This window comes from Pagrus major, chromosome 4, assembly GCF_040436345.1.
Source record: "Pagrus major chromosome 4, Pma_NU_1.0".
NCBI classification, from domain to species: Eukaryota; Metazoa; Chordata; class Actinopteri; order Spariformes; family Sparidae; genus Pagrus; species Pagrus major.
Window position 1 is genome coordinate 29,145,323 of NC_133218.1, and position 14,399 is coordinate 29,159,721.

Consider the following 14,399-nt stretch of genomic DNA (forward strand, 5'->3'; position numbering starts at 1 on the left):
ATTTTTGAATAAATTTATTTATATTTCATTAAAAAAAAAACTGATTAGGATAAGAAAAATGTTGAATATCAGATCCAATAATCCGCCAGGCTGATGTGCAGTCCACCCATTGTTTACAGTATATACATACATGTAAATATATGTTTAATTTAGTTGTATTTGTATTTTTGATACTTACGTACATTTATTTCCAGAAAATTACTTTTGCTACTTGAGTACATTTAATATCTGATACTCAAAGACTTTTATTCAAGTACTATTCGTCTGGGTGACTTACTCTTTTACCACATAATTTTTTCAATAAGATATCTTTACTTTTACTCAAGAATGACTTTTGAGTCACAAGACCTGAAAACCCCAGAAAAGCACAACAGCACAAAAAGGTAAAAGTCAGGAAAACTTTCTTTTAAAACCTGCTAAAAATAACAAAGTCAAGCATTTCACACATTTATTTGAAAGAACAGCCATACTTTGACCGGATAAACGTCTCAGATAAGACACACAAATTTACTGACATTCATGTCATATACAAAATATAAGACTTTCCAAATGTAACCAAGAGCTCACATCCTAGAGGACAGGCTAAAGCTGCCCATCCCCTTATGATTATTCAATAACCAGTTTCAACACCACCAATACTTAGGGTGGAAAAGAGAGAGAGAGAGAGAGAGAGAGAGAGAGGGAGGGAGGGAGAGAGAGAGAGAGAGAGAGAGAGATCACATTGCTTGGTTTTCACCACTTCTCTACACAAGAAGTGGTGTACTTACATTCTCCTGGCTGACTTTAAAATCTTTGGAGTATACAATCTTACAAGTTTACAAATGCACATACAAACAGGAAATGAAGTAAACAATGCATTAAGAGGGACTACACACAATGCTACACACGTGACGTATAGCAAAAAAATGCAGAGTGGAGCGCAATAGTAGCCTGAATATATATTAAAAAAAAAAAAAAGAGTGGAGATCAATGGATTAATATGATCTCACCAGTGAGGTGAGCAATTTAACATAACTCAACAACCAGCATCAGAGGAAATCTCTGTCTGCAAGCTCATACAGTAGTAGTTGAATTAAATCGTTACTATAAGACACTTCCAGTATAATCTCAATAAAATTCTGAAAGAAAGGAAATTTAGTCCATCAAATAGTATCTAACTTGTTGCTTTGTTGTACTGAGAATGTGTTTTTTTCTTCTATGTAAGATCCTGTATGAGCTTCCAGACACAGTAGTACCAGTAGTCCACAACGAGTTCTGAGCCAAAATGTCGCACGGGTAACTCCCTGATCTCAGTACAAGTCTAAACAAGACCTGCATGATGTCAAATTCTGTACTTAGCCTCTGCACTCTGTGAAGGGTAATGTCAACCCACCAGGTCCCAGTTTTATTACATGGATATCAAATGAAAACAATAGGAATAGGAACAAGAAGAGTTGTGTATTGGCTCAGACGCTCAACAATGTGGTCTCTGTGTGACATCACAGTAAACAAAAGGGAAGAAAAACACGTAATATACAGTATCCGGGACATAAATAAAACGTATGACGTTCGGGAGTAGGTCCTCTTTCTACAGCATATGGCAGCCGAGTTCAGTACACACGTCTCACATGAATGAATTTTAAAGGCAGAGAAGCATGTGTGAACCCAACAAGCAGCAAATGGTAAAACAATGACTAAAATCACAAAATCAAACTGAGAAAAGAGGACTTTAAGGCTTGTGCGGAAGAGTTGAGCAAGTTATACAAACAAACACACAAACAGAAAATTCAGTAACACTGACTTCACAGTACCTCAAAGTAACCAGGGATCCATTTTTTCCAGAGATTATTGGCATGACGCTTGCCCCAAAGGCTTTAAAAAATTATTACTTATGGGTATTTGTCTTACTGAGAAAGATGCACCTCTGCCATCCAGTTTCAAACTAGTACATATATTCAAAGGGCAAATCTGTCACGTTATATGTAGGTGTCCAGTCAGTGTTGATGGTAAATGTAGTCAATTGAAGCAATAAATTCCTCATTGTGTTGTATGTTGACTGCGAAAGCTATGCTCCTGCTAAAGAAAATCTGTTGCTTTTCCAAAAGAAGCAATTTCAGCTTAGATTTAGCCTTTGTGTAGCCAGGGGGCATTCTGCTGCTCATTAACAAAACTTGTTCTCTTGCTTGTAAAATAGTAAAATAATTCCAACAGCAAAAATGGCATCCAAACATCTGCAGTAGGAGAGCTCTTTTTTCTTGGTCAACATGGCACGCACAAATTAATTTATGCTTCAATTTACTTTACTGTTACCATCAACACTGACTGGACATCCACATAAAACATAGCAAAATTTCCCTTTAACCTGTTAGATGACTGGATGGTCCAAACACATTACAAAAGTCAAAGAGACGTGAAATGTTCTGTCGTATGAGGAAAAACAAAAATGAGAAGGGGAACCAAATTAAATGAGGATGTAGAAAGATTATATATAATAGTATAGTGATAGTTTTGCTGGTGGTCAACAGGTGCAGAATGGACTATTAGAATTTAGAAGTACAACAGTAGCAAGAGCCGAGTATGTGGTGCGAGTCCAGTGAAGGCCTTAATCAGTCTCGATTATGTTTTAGACAATTCATAACGTAAACACCTCACACTAGAATACAACTGTGCGCTTGAGAAAAAAAGAGGGTTTCAACATAAAGCTGCGATGAATCTAGTCAGTACTCTTGTGATTAAGTGTCTGTTGCAGCATTAATGAGGTTCACCTTTTAATTATACTTAATAGCCAACTTAGTAGCCATCTCATTCAAAACAACTCCACACATATATGTATGTTTTGACTTTTAAAATAAAAATGTGAAATCACTCCAGGTGGCTTCTTTGGAGTCACCTGGACTCTAAAATTGGCTTTATGTTGAAGGTTTTGTGTGCTTTAAGGAAGTTTTAATCCCTAATGCAAAGGAAAAACCCACCGTTTTGGTCACAGTACCACCTAAAGTTAAGTAGAAAAGACATAAAAAAAAAAAAAAAACTAAACACAGTCACCGAGTTGAGTAACCAAAAAGAACATGTAACTGGGTTAAGAGAGTGTACTAATGTGTCGCTAATGAAGAGCATGGCTGAATGATTCTTCCAGTAGAGAAGCTATTTTCTGTTGGTCCACCTGTGAAGAGAACAACAAATATTTTTAAAGAACCTAGGACATCAGAAAAACAGTCAAGGCATGAAAATCCATTAAGAGGACTGACTCATAAAGACAAAGGTCTACATATACTCCGCCCACAGAGCGATGAAGTGACTATAAAGCATTAACGTAGGTAGATGAGTGGGCACAGGAGTACATATGTAGCAGTAAATGTGATAAGGCTTTTAAAGGTGTGTGTGTGTTGGAGGGTATGTAGGAGAGTCATCAGGGGTCATCTCACCTTTAAAAATCAACAGCATTTTCACAGTTTGGTGCAGAAATAGCACACTCACCTAAAGTATCACCCACACATTTGCTTGCAGCTTTGCACGTGCACGCACACTCACACATATCTCTCTTTGACACACAAAACACCCACCTCACTGATTAAGCCCAGCTCCACCAACTCTCCAGCCAACTCTTGAACATTTTCATCTGAAACACACACCAGTGAGTTAGTAACAATAATTCATAGAGATGTAACATCATCTTCACATCAGCTGAACCATCACACACTATCTCCTTCTGAGGAAAAGGTCAGGCTCAGGGGAAATACCTCAGTCAGAAAATTTGGTCCAGATGCTACTTTTAAATCCCTGTTCCACCAACAAACACCAAATTGCAGCTATTGGTGTTGCTCTTTGCATCTCTAAACCAAATATGGTTTTTGCTAGTGCCAAATTAATTGTATATTCCTATGAACATCTAGCAGAGCGTTTATTAAGTGGTATCTTATAGAGCTGAAAGGACAGAGTGGGACTTATCTAGCAGGAGAATGAAAAGGCAAACATGTTTTAACAAGCATGGTCTTCATTAGGCCATGACCTGTTAAAACACGTAGCTTTTTAAATGTTCCTCTTTAACCTTGTCATTAAAGGCTTACTGATTTAATAGCTGGTCATAAGCCCATTCTCCTTTGCACAGTTTCAGAGTGCCCAGATCTCGGTTTCTGGGCTGATATTCTTACTTTTGCCTTTATTTGACTGTTTAACCTAAAGAAAAAGGAGGTACATTTCAGGTAAGACTTCTTTAAAGGATCCACATTCAACAGTTAGACAGGAACAAATGTATCTCAGAAAAGGCAAAGATTAAGATTACTTCACGACAGTAGAGTCAACAATCCCTGTTACAATGCAGCTGCAAAACTTTCGTTATACAAGATAACTAATTCTCTGACTGCGCTATTCCTCTTACATTACATGAGAGAAATGAAAGTACTACAAGTGAACTACAAAGGGCCTCAACAGAAGGCTAAACAAAATATATGCAAAGCTGCAAAAAAAAAAAGCGGGAAAAATACACACAACAAACCAGAGTTTCTAACATAAATTGTTCCTTAACTTTCTCCTGAAAACGTTAACAAATATCTACGCAAACCTCCTTTCGGTCCCTGACCTGATTTTCTAATAAATGGATGGTATTTATTACAAATGTTATTCATTATTGTTTTAGCCACTGCCACAAATTAAGACATTCTTTGCCTGTTTCTAGTCAGTGGAGGAGTTGTCATGGTCTACTGCTTTTTAATAACCTGGCTGTCAATTAACAAAAGTATTAGGAATGTGGCTGGGACAAGACAAACAAGAGGAGGAGATGGATCATCCAACAGCTTTGACATTAAGTAAAGAAAAACACCAGCACCCCACAGCTATTGATATTGGAGCCGAGGGAGAGGCTTCCTGCCTTGTTTCCGCTTTGTGCTATCAAATGAAATCATCTCACAAAATGGGGTGCTATTAAGTTTTGAGGAAAAAACAAGCTTCAATTGTGAATGATTTAAAGCAGGGAGCAGGAGATCCACTCTAAAGGCCAAGGGGGTGAAATTTAAGTGGTTCAGTTAGCTAGTGACCCTGCACTGCGTGACTTCGGACTTTGCCGTGTTGATAAGGAGAGCTTAAAGAATATCCCCTGATATCAGCAGGAGGGACTGTTTACAGAGTGTACAGGGTGTGTCTATGAGACGGACCAGTGTGTGAGTGTACATGAATGTGAAGTTAAGTGTGTGTGCAAGTGTTATCAGGCTGTGAGTGTGCAAGACATATGATGTGAGAAAAAGTGGGAGAGAGACAGAGCCGAAGAGATAAAGTCAAGTTAATATCTGTGAGTGTGTGTGAGAGAGAGCGTATGCGTGTGTGTGAATATGCGTGTGAATGAGAGACAGGGAGATGAAAGCCTGGAAAAGAGATGGTCAGATCTTGACACAGGAGGTGACAGCTGTCCACTGCAGCCTTTCACAGGCCAGGCATTCCCCACAAGCCTGCAACATTATACATGCCTACCATACCTGTGTGTACATGTGCACGTCGGATCATACTGCCTACATTATTCTGACCATTGAAACAGTTGTGTTGTATGTTCTTTTCTCATTCGCCCTCCTCTGGTTTAATCTTCAATTTTAGAAAAAATACATTCAATTAAGTTAAGCAAAAAGGAGCAGAGAAATTATTATTGTTTACAAAGACAGTGTTTTGAACAGATTCATCTTCGTTGGGGTTTAAAAGTCACTATGGTCATTAAAAAAACAATTCCAGAAACAATCAGAATAAATTTGTCCAAAATATAGGTCCATGGTTTTCATGACACGAAAGCGACAGTCAGTCTCCCGGCCTAAAATAGTCTTGCATACTGTATATTGTGACGCCATTGAGTTGCGAGCTCTGTCTGGAATCTCACTCTTCCTTTCCTACATGCCTCAGTGCACACACATGGAGAGGTGCTGTATATTAAAACTCTGTGTGTGGTATAATCTGAGTACTGGGAACTATGCAATGCAGTAATTCACACCGAAATAACCGTTTCATTTATCATCACCTCTAGTCAAATGTAATTCTACCATTGGCCCTAAACCTGAGCTGTAAACCGACCTGCACAAAAGACACGTGTAAAAGACGTGTCACTCCCTCCCATATCTCAAAAGGCACTGTATTAATTCTGGTATTGATTTTACACACACGAAGAAGTGCTTAAACAGGGATAAAACTGGATGACACACACTCATACAGGCAAGCCTGACATTCAACAATATCAAATGATCGCTTAATTGCAGGAGCCACTGTAATATTGATTGAAATGTCAACGGTTGATCCTTATTTAAAAATACTCTGCCCTATTTTTTTTTAGTGCCCATTTCAAACCACCCAGCTCACGTTTGATGTCATGAAACTTGACTGCGAACATCACTGTGAGACTGCTAGGTGAGACTGTGGGCACACTGCAACAAAGGTAACTGTATCAATTAGGTCACAGAGTGAGAAAGTGTCAGTGGGTGATAGAAGAGGTTGTCTTACGAGGTAACATGTCACAGCTTAGATGTCTATTCAGTTTATCCTCCAGTTTCAGCAGTAATGTTAGCTATAGAGAGGAAAAACAGACAACAGCAGACAAAATGATGATTATTTTTTGTACCTCTGTATGGTTAGGAAATACAAGCATTATCTTGCTGCTTGAGGGTGACCTATATGCTGCATTTTTATTTAGTTAAACAGTAACTGATTAAACCAGAAATATTTTAACAGAGACTTACATGATACTTTGCTCCCTCCTCGACAGCTTCAACGTTACACTGCATATGAATGACCTGCCAAAGAAATATTGCGCAGTAAATATATTGATTCAGTGACTGATCTTGACAATAAAGGAATGTAATCAGGATGATAACTTGTGAAATGTCAGCAATATGGTTGTGTCTTTCTTTTGTGAGATGCAATATTATGAGTTGTACACACCCTCCGTGTCTCAAGCTCTGCAGGTTCGGGCGTGGGGGACTTGACCAGGGGGACGACAATGGGAGATTTAACAGTCTCCTGTTGAGGCTGCTGAGGACAGGGCAGCCCAAACGCCGTCATTGGATAAATACCGTTCCTGATCCAGGGAAGGAGGGAGAGACAAAGAAATGGAGAGGTGAAAGAGAGGGGAGATAGGAGTTGGAAAAGAGAAGGGAGTTTTAAAAAGTATTACAAAAATAAAAAGTTTGAGGTAGGGAAAGTAAGAAATGAAAGAAGAGATGAGGAAGAGGAGGTGGAAAATTTAAAAAGTGTTACGTTTTTAAACAAAATTGCCACATTGATACAAAAACATGTATCAGCATTGTTTATTTGTAAATAAACAGTACCTGATTCTCTTTCTATATAGATGAAACCTTAATTCAAAATTACTTTTTACTTTTCAGTGTCTCACAAAAGTAACACATTAGTCAATAACATAGTTAAAAAAAATAGGAATTACTTTTGGTTTATAAAATCATGGTCCACCTGTGATCAGTTCACTTCTTTGGCCATGATTTTGTAACATACACAGAGGTCATAAGTGACAGTGGATAACAGCAGAGATTCTGCTATGAATTCAGAGTAACAGTAAAATTTAAAGGACGGACAAGTGAGGAATATGGACTGGCTGCACCACAGTGGCCATGAAAGCATGTGGAAAAAAAAAAAAAAAAAATTCATTTGTCTAATATTGACTATTTAGTTAAATCGCATTAAAACATCTGGATTAATGTTTTAGGAGACGATTATAACATAATTAATTAATATCATATTCTAAAAGATGATGGAAGATAGACCACGACAGTCAGATAGTCTAATACTGCCCCCATGTGGCTGGATAGTGTCTTTGCTTCTTACCTCACATCCTCCAGGAATTTGTCGAGCTCCAAGGCAGGAAACTGTGAAAGTCTACAGAAAGAAATAAGAAATAAGACAAGATTATCCACTTTGAGGGATTTTAAACCATAGAATATATTTTGTATATTTTTAACACATACGAGTTATAAAACACAGATAAGTGTCTTTTTGATAACTTTTTAAACTCTTGGTCCGTCATTACATTAATAAAACATACTTTATCTTCTTGTGCTAAACATATTTAGAATGAAAGAATAAAATGATGTTGCTAGAGAAAAACATACCTCAGACATTATTGTATCTTTATGTATCTATAACTGAATTATTATTGAAATTATTGAATTATAGTTGAATTATCATTGTATCTGAATGACTGCTGTTATCAGTCGTGCAGTGTCTAGCTGATGCCGACTACCACTAGACCAGCTTCTTGTGCTTACTTGAGCTGAACGTCCTCTTTGGTCTCAGCGATGACCAGGTTGGGGTCCAGGTTCTTGGTAATTTCCTCCAGGGCGTTTTCAGGAATCATATCTGTGAATTATAAATCATTAAAGACTGATTCGGTGGTAGTGGTTGTTTGGATGGATCCCTTTAAACTTATACTTGTTTTAATTGATGGTATTTGATGATGTGTGAGAGGCAGGAAAAGAGATTCATTCCCCTGTAAGTGCAATTATTTTGTAAGAGTTTTTATGTGTTAGAGGGTTAACCCTAACCCTAACCCATGTTCAAGTGTGCTTTTGGTAATATAAAGAGAATTTTTACTCTGCTTTAGACCACGTTTGGTCTCCACGAGCCTCTCAGAAAAATATCTGGCTCTGTAGGCTGCAGGATGTTTGACTCTCTTCCCTAGCTAGTCGTCTTTGTCTCCCTTCCGCTTGGTGCTCTAAGGACACAATCAAAGACCCCTTCTCCAGTACATAAACATTTAATTACATTACATTATTGGATATAGGTTGAGCTGCACCTCTTCCTGCTGAGCAAGCTCACGAGTTTAAACTCTAGCTCAGGTCACTTACTTGCTGTCTTCAGTCAAAAAACAGATATACCAAACTTGTTATTCTGTGTCACAGTATTTTTGTAAGTTTATGTTAAAGACTTACGTTGGTGGCTGACAATACAATGTGCAGCCAGCAGTTTTAGCAGCGGTACTTCAAATAGAGCCTGGTTAAACAGCAGTTCTCGGGCTGTAGGCCTTGTACTAGGATCACACTCGAGGCACTTCTGGATTAACTCCTACAAAAACAAACATCTGGGTCACACACTGCTGGACAAACATCTTAGATACACAAATGGGACTCTCTAAGACACATTATAAAACACACAAAGAGCTTAATATGCTTTGATCTTTCAAAATACTCATAATCATGTAAACACATACCCTCTGCAGTGGGTCCTCCAGTAACTGTATGGCATTGTTGATGGCCTCTTGAGAAACATAAGAGGACTCGCCATTTCCCTGGATTTCCAAAAGTGCCATCTGCAACACACCAACGACATGTTAACATACAGTATTGGTAAAGGGTTCAGTCCATTCTGTCTTGTCTCATGAGTCTCACCTCTAAGGCACACATGCCAAACGAGTAGATGTCTACAGCTGTGGTGACATCATCAACAGCTGCAATGAGAGAAAGAAGAAAAAAATGTAAAGACATGTTATTATAGCTCAGTCATTACTTGGAACATAGACGCAGTAATAACACCAACTTGTGTTTAGTCTGCGATCCCAGTGAAACAAAATGTATTTAGTGCTGGGTATAAAACACAAATTAGTTTTGAGTACCGATCAAACATTTTGTTGGACCATATATTTTCCCAGAAAAAAATCACAATAAACAATAATATTTCTGGGACAATATGTTATTGTATTATAAATTATATAAAAACCACACAACCTAAACAATACATCAAATGCGATAAAACTGTGATTATGGTAGGGAAAGCCCTGCTAGTAATTCTAGCATCATGTTGGCTAAATCATTGGTGACATTCATAAGTTAACAAATAACCACAGTGGGCAATATTGAGGTCAGCAAAAATGACTGAGGTCATGTACACACATTGATAAGTCAAAAATATATGTACGATACTATATGTACGACAAGTCGCTAGCGGAGTTATCATGACAGGCCTACTGGCAAGCATCAAAAATTGGTATCAGATGCTTGTTCAGGGTCTTATTCTTGTTTAGTTATTCTTAAAAATGTTTTGCTGTTGCACTGAGAAGTCTTCCATATTATGTTGAATAAAAAACAGGAAAACATTTTTAACAACAACTTACCCATCAAACAAAGGAACAGAAAAAATGTGCCATACACTCCCCTTATTCTATTGTGTTGTGTGTATCATCTGAATTACTCTGGAGTTCAGAAATCTGTCAATATCAATAACATAAATAACACAAAGGGTCATTTGGGTGATGTCTACCTCCGTATTCTGGGGCAAAGAAGTGCAAGTTCTTCTGCTCTTCATGACACGTCTTCACATGGTTGTTGATTGTGTCTGGGGCAACTGTAATAAGACAGGAGGAGAGAGTATGGTATATATAGAGAAGTAGGATGCAGAACAGTGAGAAAGATTATGAAGAGTATGAAGCAGGAAGATGGAATATACAGTACAGACCGAAGGAGTAGAGAAACACAAGAGGGATATCATTATTACTTTCAGATTGTGTCAACTATAGTGTTTGGGTTGTTGGTTGAAAGCTGTTTTTTAGGTAGAACAAAGTGCAGCAAAGCTTTTGTGGCTGGACTTGAGTCATTGCAGTATGTATACACAACAGTCGCTTACAAAAAACATATTATACACCACTTCATTATACAAGGTGCAGGGTTATTTCCGTACTAAAGAAAAGGGATAATAGCTCTATTTTGACACAAGAGAATCTTGATTGTTCAGTTCAAGTGCTGGATAAGATTGTCACTTTTTTACATAAAGTACAATATTGGTACTGTGTAGTCATGCAAATTCACTGTATAATAATGTGATATTTCCAGTCTTTAAATCCACAATTCAGTATCATTTGACTCCATTAACAGCACTTCACCTCCAGTACTTCACCTCCAGTTTAACCATACCTGATCCAATCTTGATTAGCCCGTTATGTTGGATGAAGATGGTGTCACAGGTCAGGTTGCCATGAATGATGGGAGGGTCACAGGAGTGGAGATAACTGCAGTACAGGAAAAACAACCAACAAATACAAACTCCATGAGAAATGAATTCGATTGTTTTCCATTAAGTGCATTTTTCTCTGAGTGAGCACACTGAATTGAACATAATGTCTGAAAAGGGGAAACCAACCTGAGAGCAGACAGGATCTGTGTGCACCATCTCTTCCAAGCCTGTTGGACCAAACACCTTATCAGAATGCTTACTAGCTGGTTTCCAATATGAACTTACTTTGACTTGGATGTGATTCAACTTTTCTCCAAACGTGTTTACAGCATATGTGCAAAATGCAAATCCTTTCTTTGGCCAAAAGCCAAATGCAAACTAACGTGTTTACAAGATTAATCGTCCTCGCTCTTATCCATGCTGTGATAAAGGGACTGTCACTTTTCACTAGATGTGTGGGTAATACATACAGCCAGTCATTACCTTTTCATTCATGGTTTTGTGATTCTTCTTTGTCTTCTTTAGAAACTGCTTCAAGCTTCCTGATGACATATATTCAGTAATGAAAATCACCTGAGGGAGAGGAAGAAATTAGGGGAAACCTAGTAGGCAGACTTCATCGTTACCACTTTTTGAAATGATCATTTTACTTTTTAATACAGCCAAAAGATTCAGCAACAAGTCTGTGTCAATGTTTCAGTTTTAAGTTACGGTTGATGTTTTGGCAGGTCTAAGACTCACCCTAGCCCGGTTCTCCTTCGTGTCGGCCCAGTACTTGTGAAACTTGACAATATTTGCGTGTTCCAAATGAATCAGGTTATCAAATACTGCCTTTACTTTCTCCTAAACACACAGGGAAAATAAAATATGATGAAGCACAATATGTTATGGGGTGCATGAATTACCAAGGCACATAAAGACAGATTCAAATAAGACAACAGTGTTCTTTTCCCTTTTTTACCCTCTGAGGGAAAATCTATACCACATCACGATGAGCTGACAGAGAAAATATTGTTTACAGTCCCAATCCATATTCGGTAGAATTATATAGCTAAAGTCAAGACTACATAATAATCAGTGCATAATCACTAAAGCAACTATCTTTGACTGTTTCATTACTACTCTGTCACACTGGGCCTCACCTCCAGCAGTTTAAAGTTCTTCCTCTCTGAGATCATGACTTCATTCCACACTACCTCGACCCCTTCCTCTGTGTCCATGGCCAAGTATGCTGCGTCTATCCCTGGGACATTACGCTGATTCACCTACAGTAGAAACGAACAGAAAAAAGCTTATGAGATAATACATTTTAACAGTGACATGAAATACAATACATGTTGTATTGTATTTCATGTTTTTCAACAGCAGCTCACAAAGGAATTAACAGGAAAAACTCGAATAGCGTATATTTACTACCACCATCTGCCTCTAGTTTCAGATGTAATGCATTGTCTTTTCTTTCTTTCATTTTTGCCATTTTGGCATTAAATTCCAATTCTGACAACGACAAGCCATTTTTAAAATAACTTCATCAAATAATCTTGTAGGTATTCAATCCACTTAAAACCAATTTGTGAGGAGCAATCCCTTTTTTGCACTCGCTAAAATCTACTGATAGGACAACACACTGGCTAGATGAGTGTAGTGTTGCCTTCATGATACTTGATACCTGTGACTTATAAAGTCCCTCGGACCAATAACGTGAAAAGGGGAGATATAGACAAAAACAAATATTATCATAAGTTTGACACAGTGTCTTAAGTCTGATGACATTTAGTATGATTAATTATGCTTTCATTTAAGATATACTCAAAACTAAAAGGCAGTGATGTATGTGAGAAAAGAGCAGAAGCAAGGCCATAATGATGGGATTTCCAGCAGGAAAAGATATTGTTGATTTTAGACACATAAAAAATGTTACACAAGCTCAAAATATTGATTGGATTGAATTTACATCCCTAAATGTAATGCGATCTTTCACTGTAGGAAAAGATCTACATCACAAACTAACTGCATCCGTTAATTCATTGTTAAAGTCAACTGAGCAGCATGACTCTGATGTCATCAGGTCCAAAAAGTCACTTTGGATTGAGGAGAAATGTGATGTGTCTCATGATAGCTTCATGACACACATGACGTGGAAGAAGTTACCTCCTCTCTGCGTTTCTGCCAGCGGCCACAGGGACTCTCCTCCAGGATTTCAGACTCATCTTCACTCTCATCTTCATCCTCTGTTGCTGTGGTGGCAGGAGGCTGCATGGAGGCCACAGGCGAGGACACAGATGCTCCACCTTGTACCTGATGAGTACTACTGGACATCTGTCCTGCTGTGACCTCTGACATGTTCCCCTCTTCACCTGGAGCTGCTTTCCCCTGTGGATCCGACATCGTGACACAAGTCGTATGCTTGCTGGCTTTCCTTCTCTAGGCTCCGGCTCCCGGGCTGCGACAAGTGATAGGGAGCCTCTTTCTTGCCTTCTCCTCTCTCTGTCTGAGCTGTTCACACATCCATTTTCTCCTCTGGTCTGGCTTTCAACAAGGTAGAGCTGAAGGAGGGAGGACTGTAAACAAATGACACATGGAGAAAGGCGGTGGGGTCAGATGGATACTGTTACCTTTTGCAAGAAGCGTTACTAGTACTTCCCCAACTAGGTTTGAAGAGCTGAGAGACGAGCATGCGTCGTATGTTATATTAGTATATTGTACTCAGAGTCAAAGCGACTTTACTGTCACAGGACACTGAAACATCTGTCACTCAAACTGACTGGCCATCGTAGCTAACTTAGCTAGCTGTTGAAGGCTCTTGCTAATCTTCAGCGTTAGCTTAGAGAAGTTCAGCCTCCCACTCCTTAGCTAACTTTCACAGCTAACAAGCTAATGGAAGGTAAATAAACAAATAGCTAGCATAAAGTTAAGTAGCAATGTACAAATAGCTTACCGTGGAACAGAAAACTAGCAGCGATAAAAGAGCCGTGGGTTACATACTGATGAAAAAGCAGTGAAGAGAGACTCTTTAAAAGAAAAAATGCTAGTTCGTCATAAAATATGTTGTTGGCTTTCAAGTCCCTTTCTCTTAGCAGAAGTGGGAGGGGCGGGGCAGTACGTGGGGAGCGCTTGTTTGCGCGCAGAAAACGCAGTGGTGTGGAGTTACTAGTAGTTTGATTTTATGCATGGCAAATATGGCATTTATTACAACGTACAACGGAGATATTATTGTGTTTAATTAATGTCCTGTCTGAGTGGCCTCAGTCCGTAGAGTCCGTTTAACGCCTCTAACGTCTGTGTGTTTGTTTTAACTCCGGCTCAACAGCGTTCAAACACTATCGCATAATTTGTGGGAACAAGCGTCGCTTCCTCAGCTAAAATACTAATTAAAGACGCTGAGACAACGCGCATTTCAGTCAACGTGTATTGCATATTTTTTGCGCTCTTTAAAACTTTTTTTTTGTTTTTTTTAAAAGCGTAGTTTACCGTCTCAATATTAATTTCCTAAAATC

General features: G+C 38.5%; 1 protein-coding gene across 1 annotated transcript; it reads right to left on the reverse strand.

Annotated features, from left to right (window-relative positions):
- Positions 1 to 434: 434 nt before the first annotated feature.
- On the reverse strand, positions 435 to 13,944 carry LOC140994616 (nuclear receptor-binding protein-like). Its single transcript, XM_073464338.1, has 18 exons — positions 13,841 to 13,944; positions 13,054 to 13,463; positions 12,045 to 12,167; positions 11,644 to 11,745; positions 11,386 to 11,475; positions 11,089 to 11,129; positions 10,863 to 10,957; positions 10,213 to 10,296; positions 9,345 to 9,403; positions 9,167 to 9,265; positions 8,889 to 9,021; positions 8,226 to 8,316; positions 7,786 to 7,836; positions 6,889 to 7,024; positions 6,687 to 6,740; positions 6,451 to 6,514; positions 3,543 to 3,598; positions 435 to 3,142 (listed from the first exon to the last, which is right to left on the reverse strand). The coding sequence occupies exons 2-18, from the start codon at positions 13,288 to 13,290 to the stop codon at positions 3,083 to 3,085; spliced, it is 1,575 nt and encodes a 524-aa protein (XP_073320439.1). The 5' UTR covers positions 13,291 to 13,463; positions 13,841 to 13,944; the 3' UTR covers positions 435 to 3,082.
- Between the last annotated feature and the right edge of the window lie 455 nt (positions 13,945 to 14,399).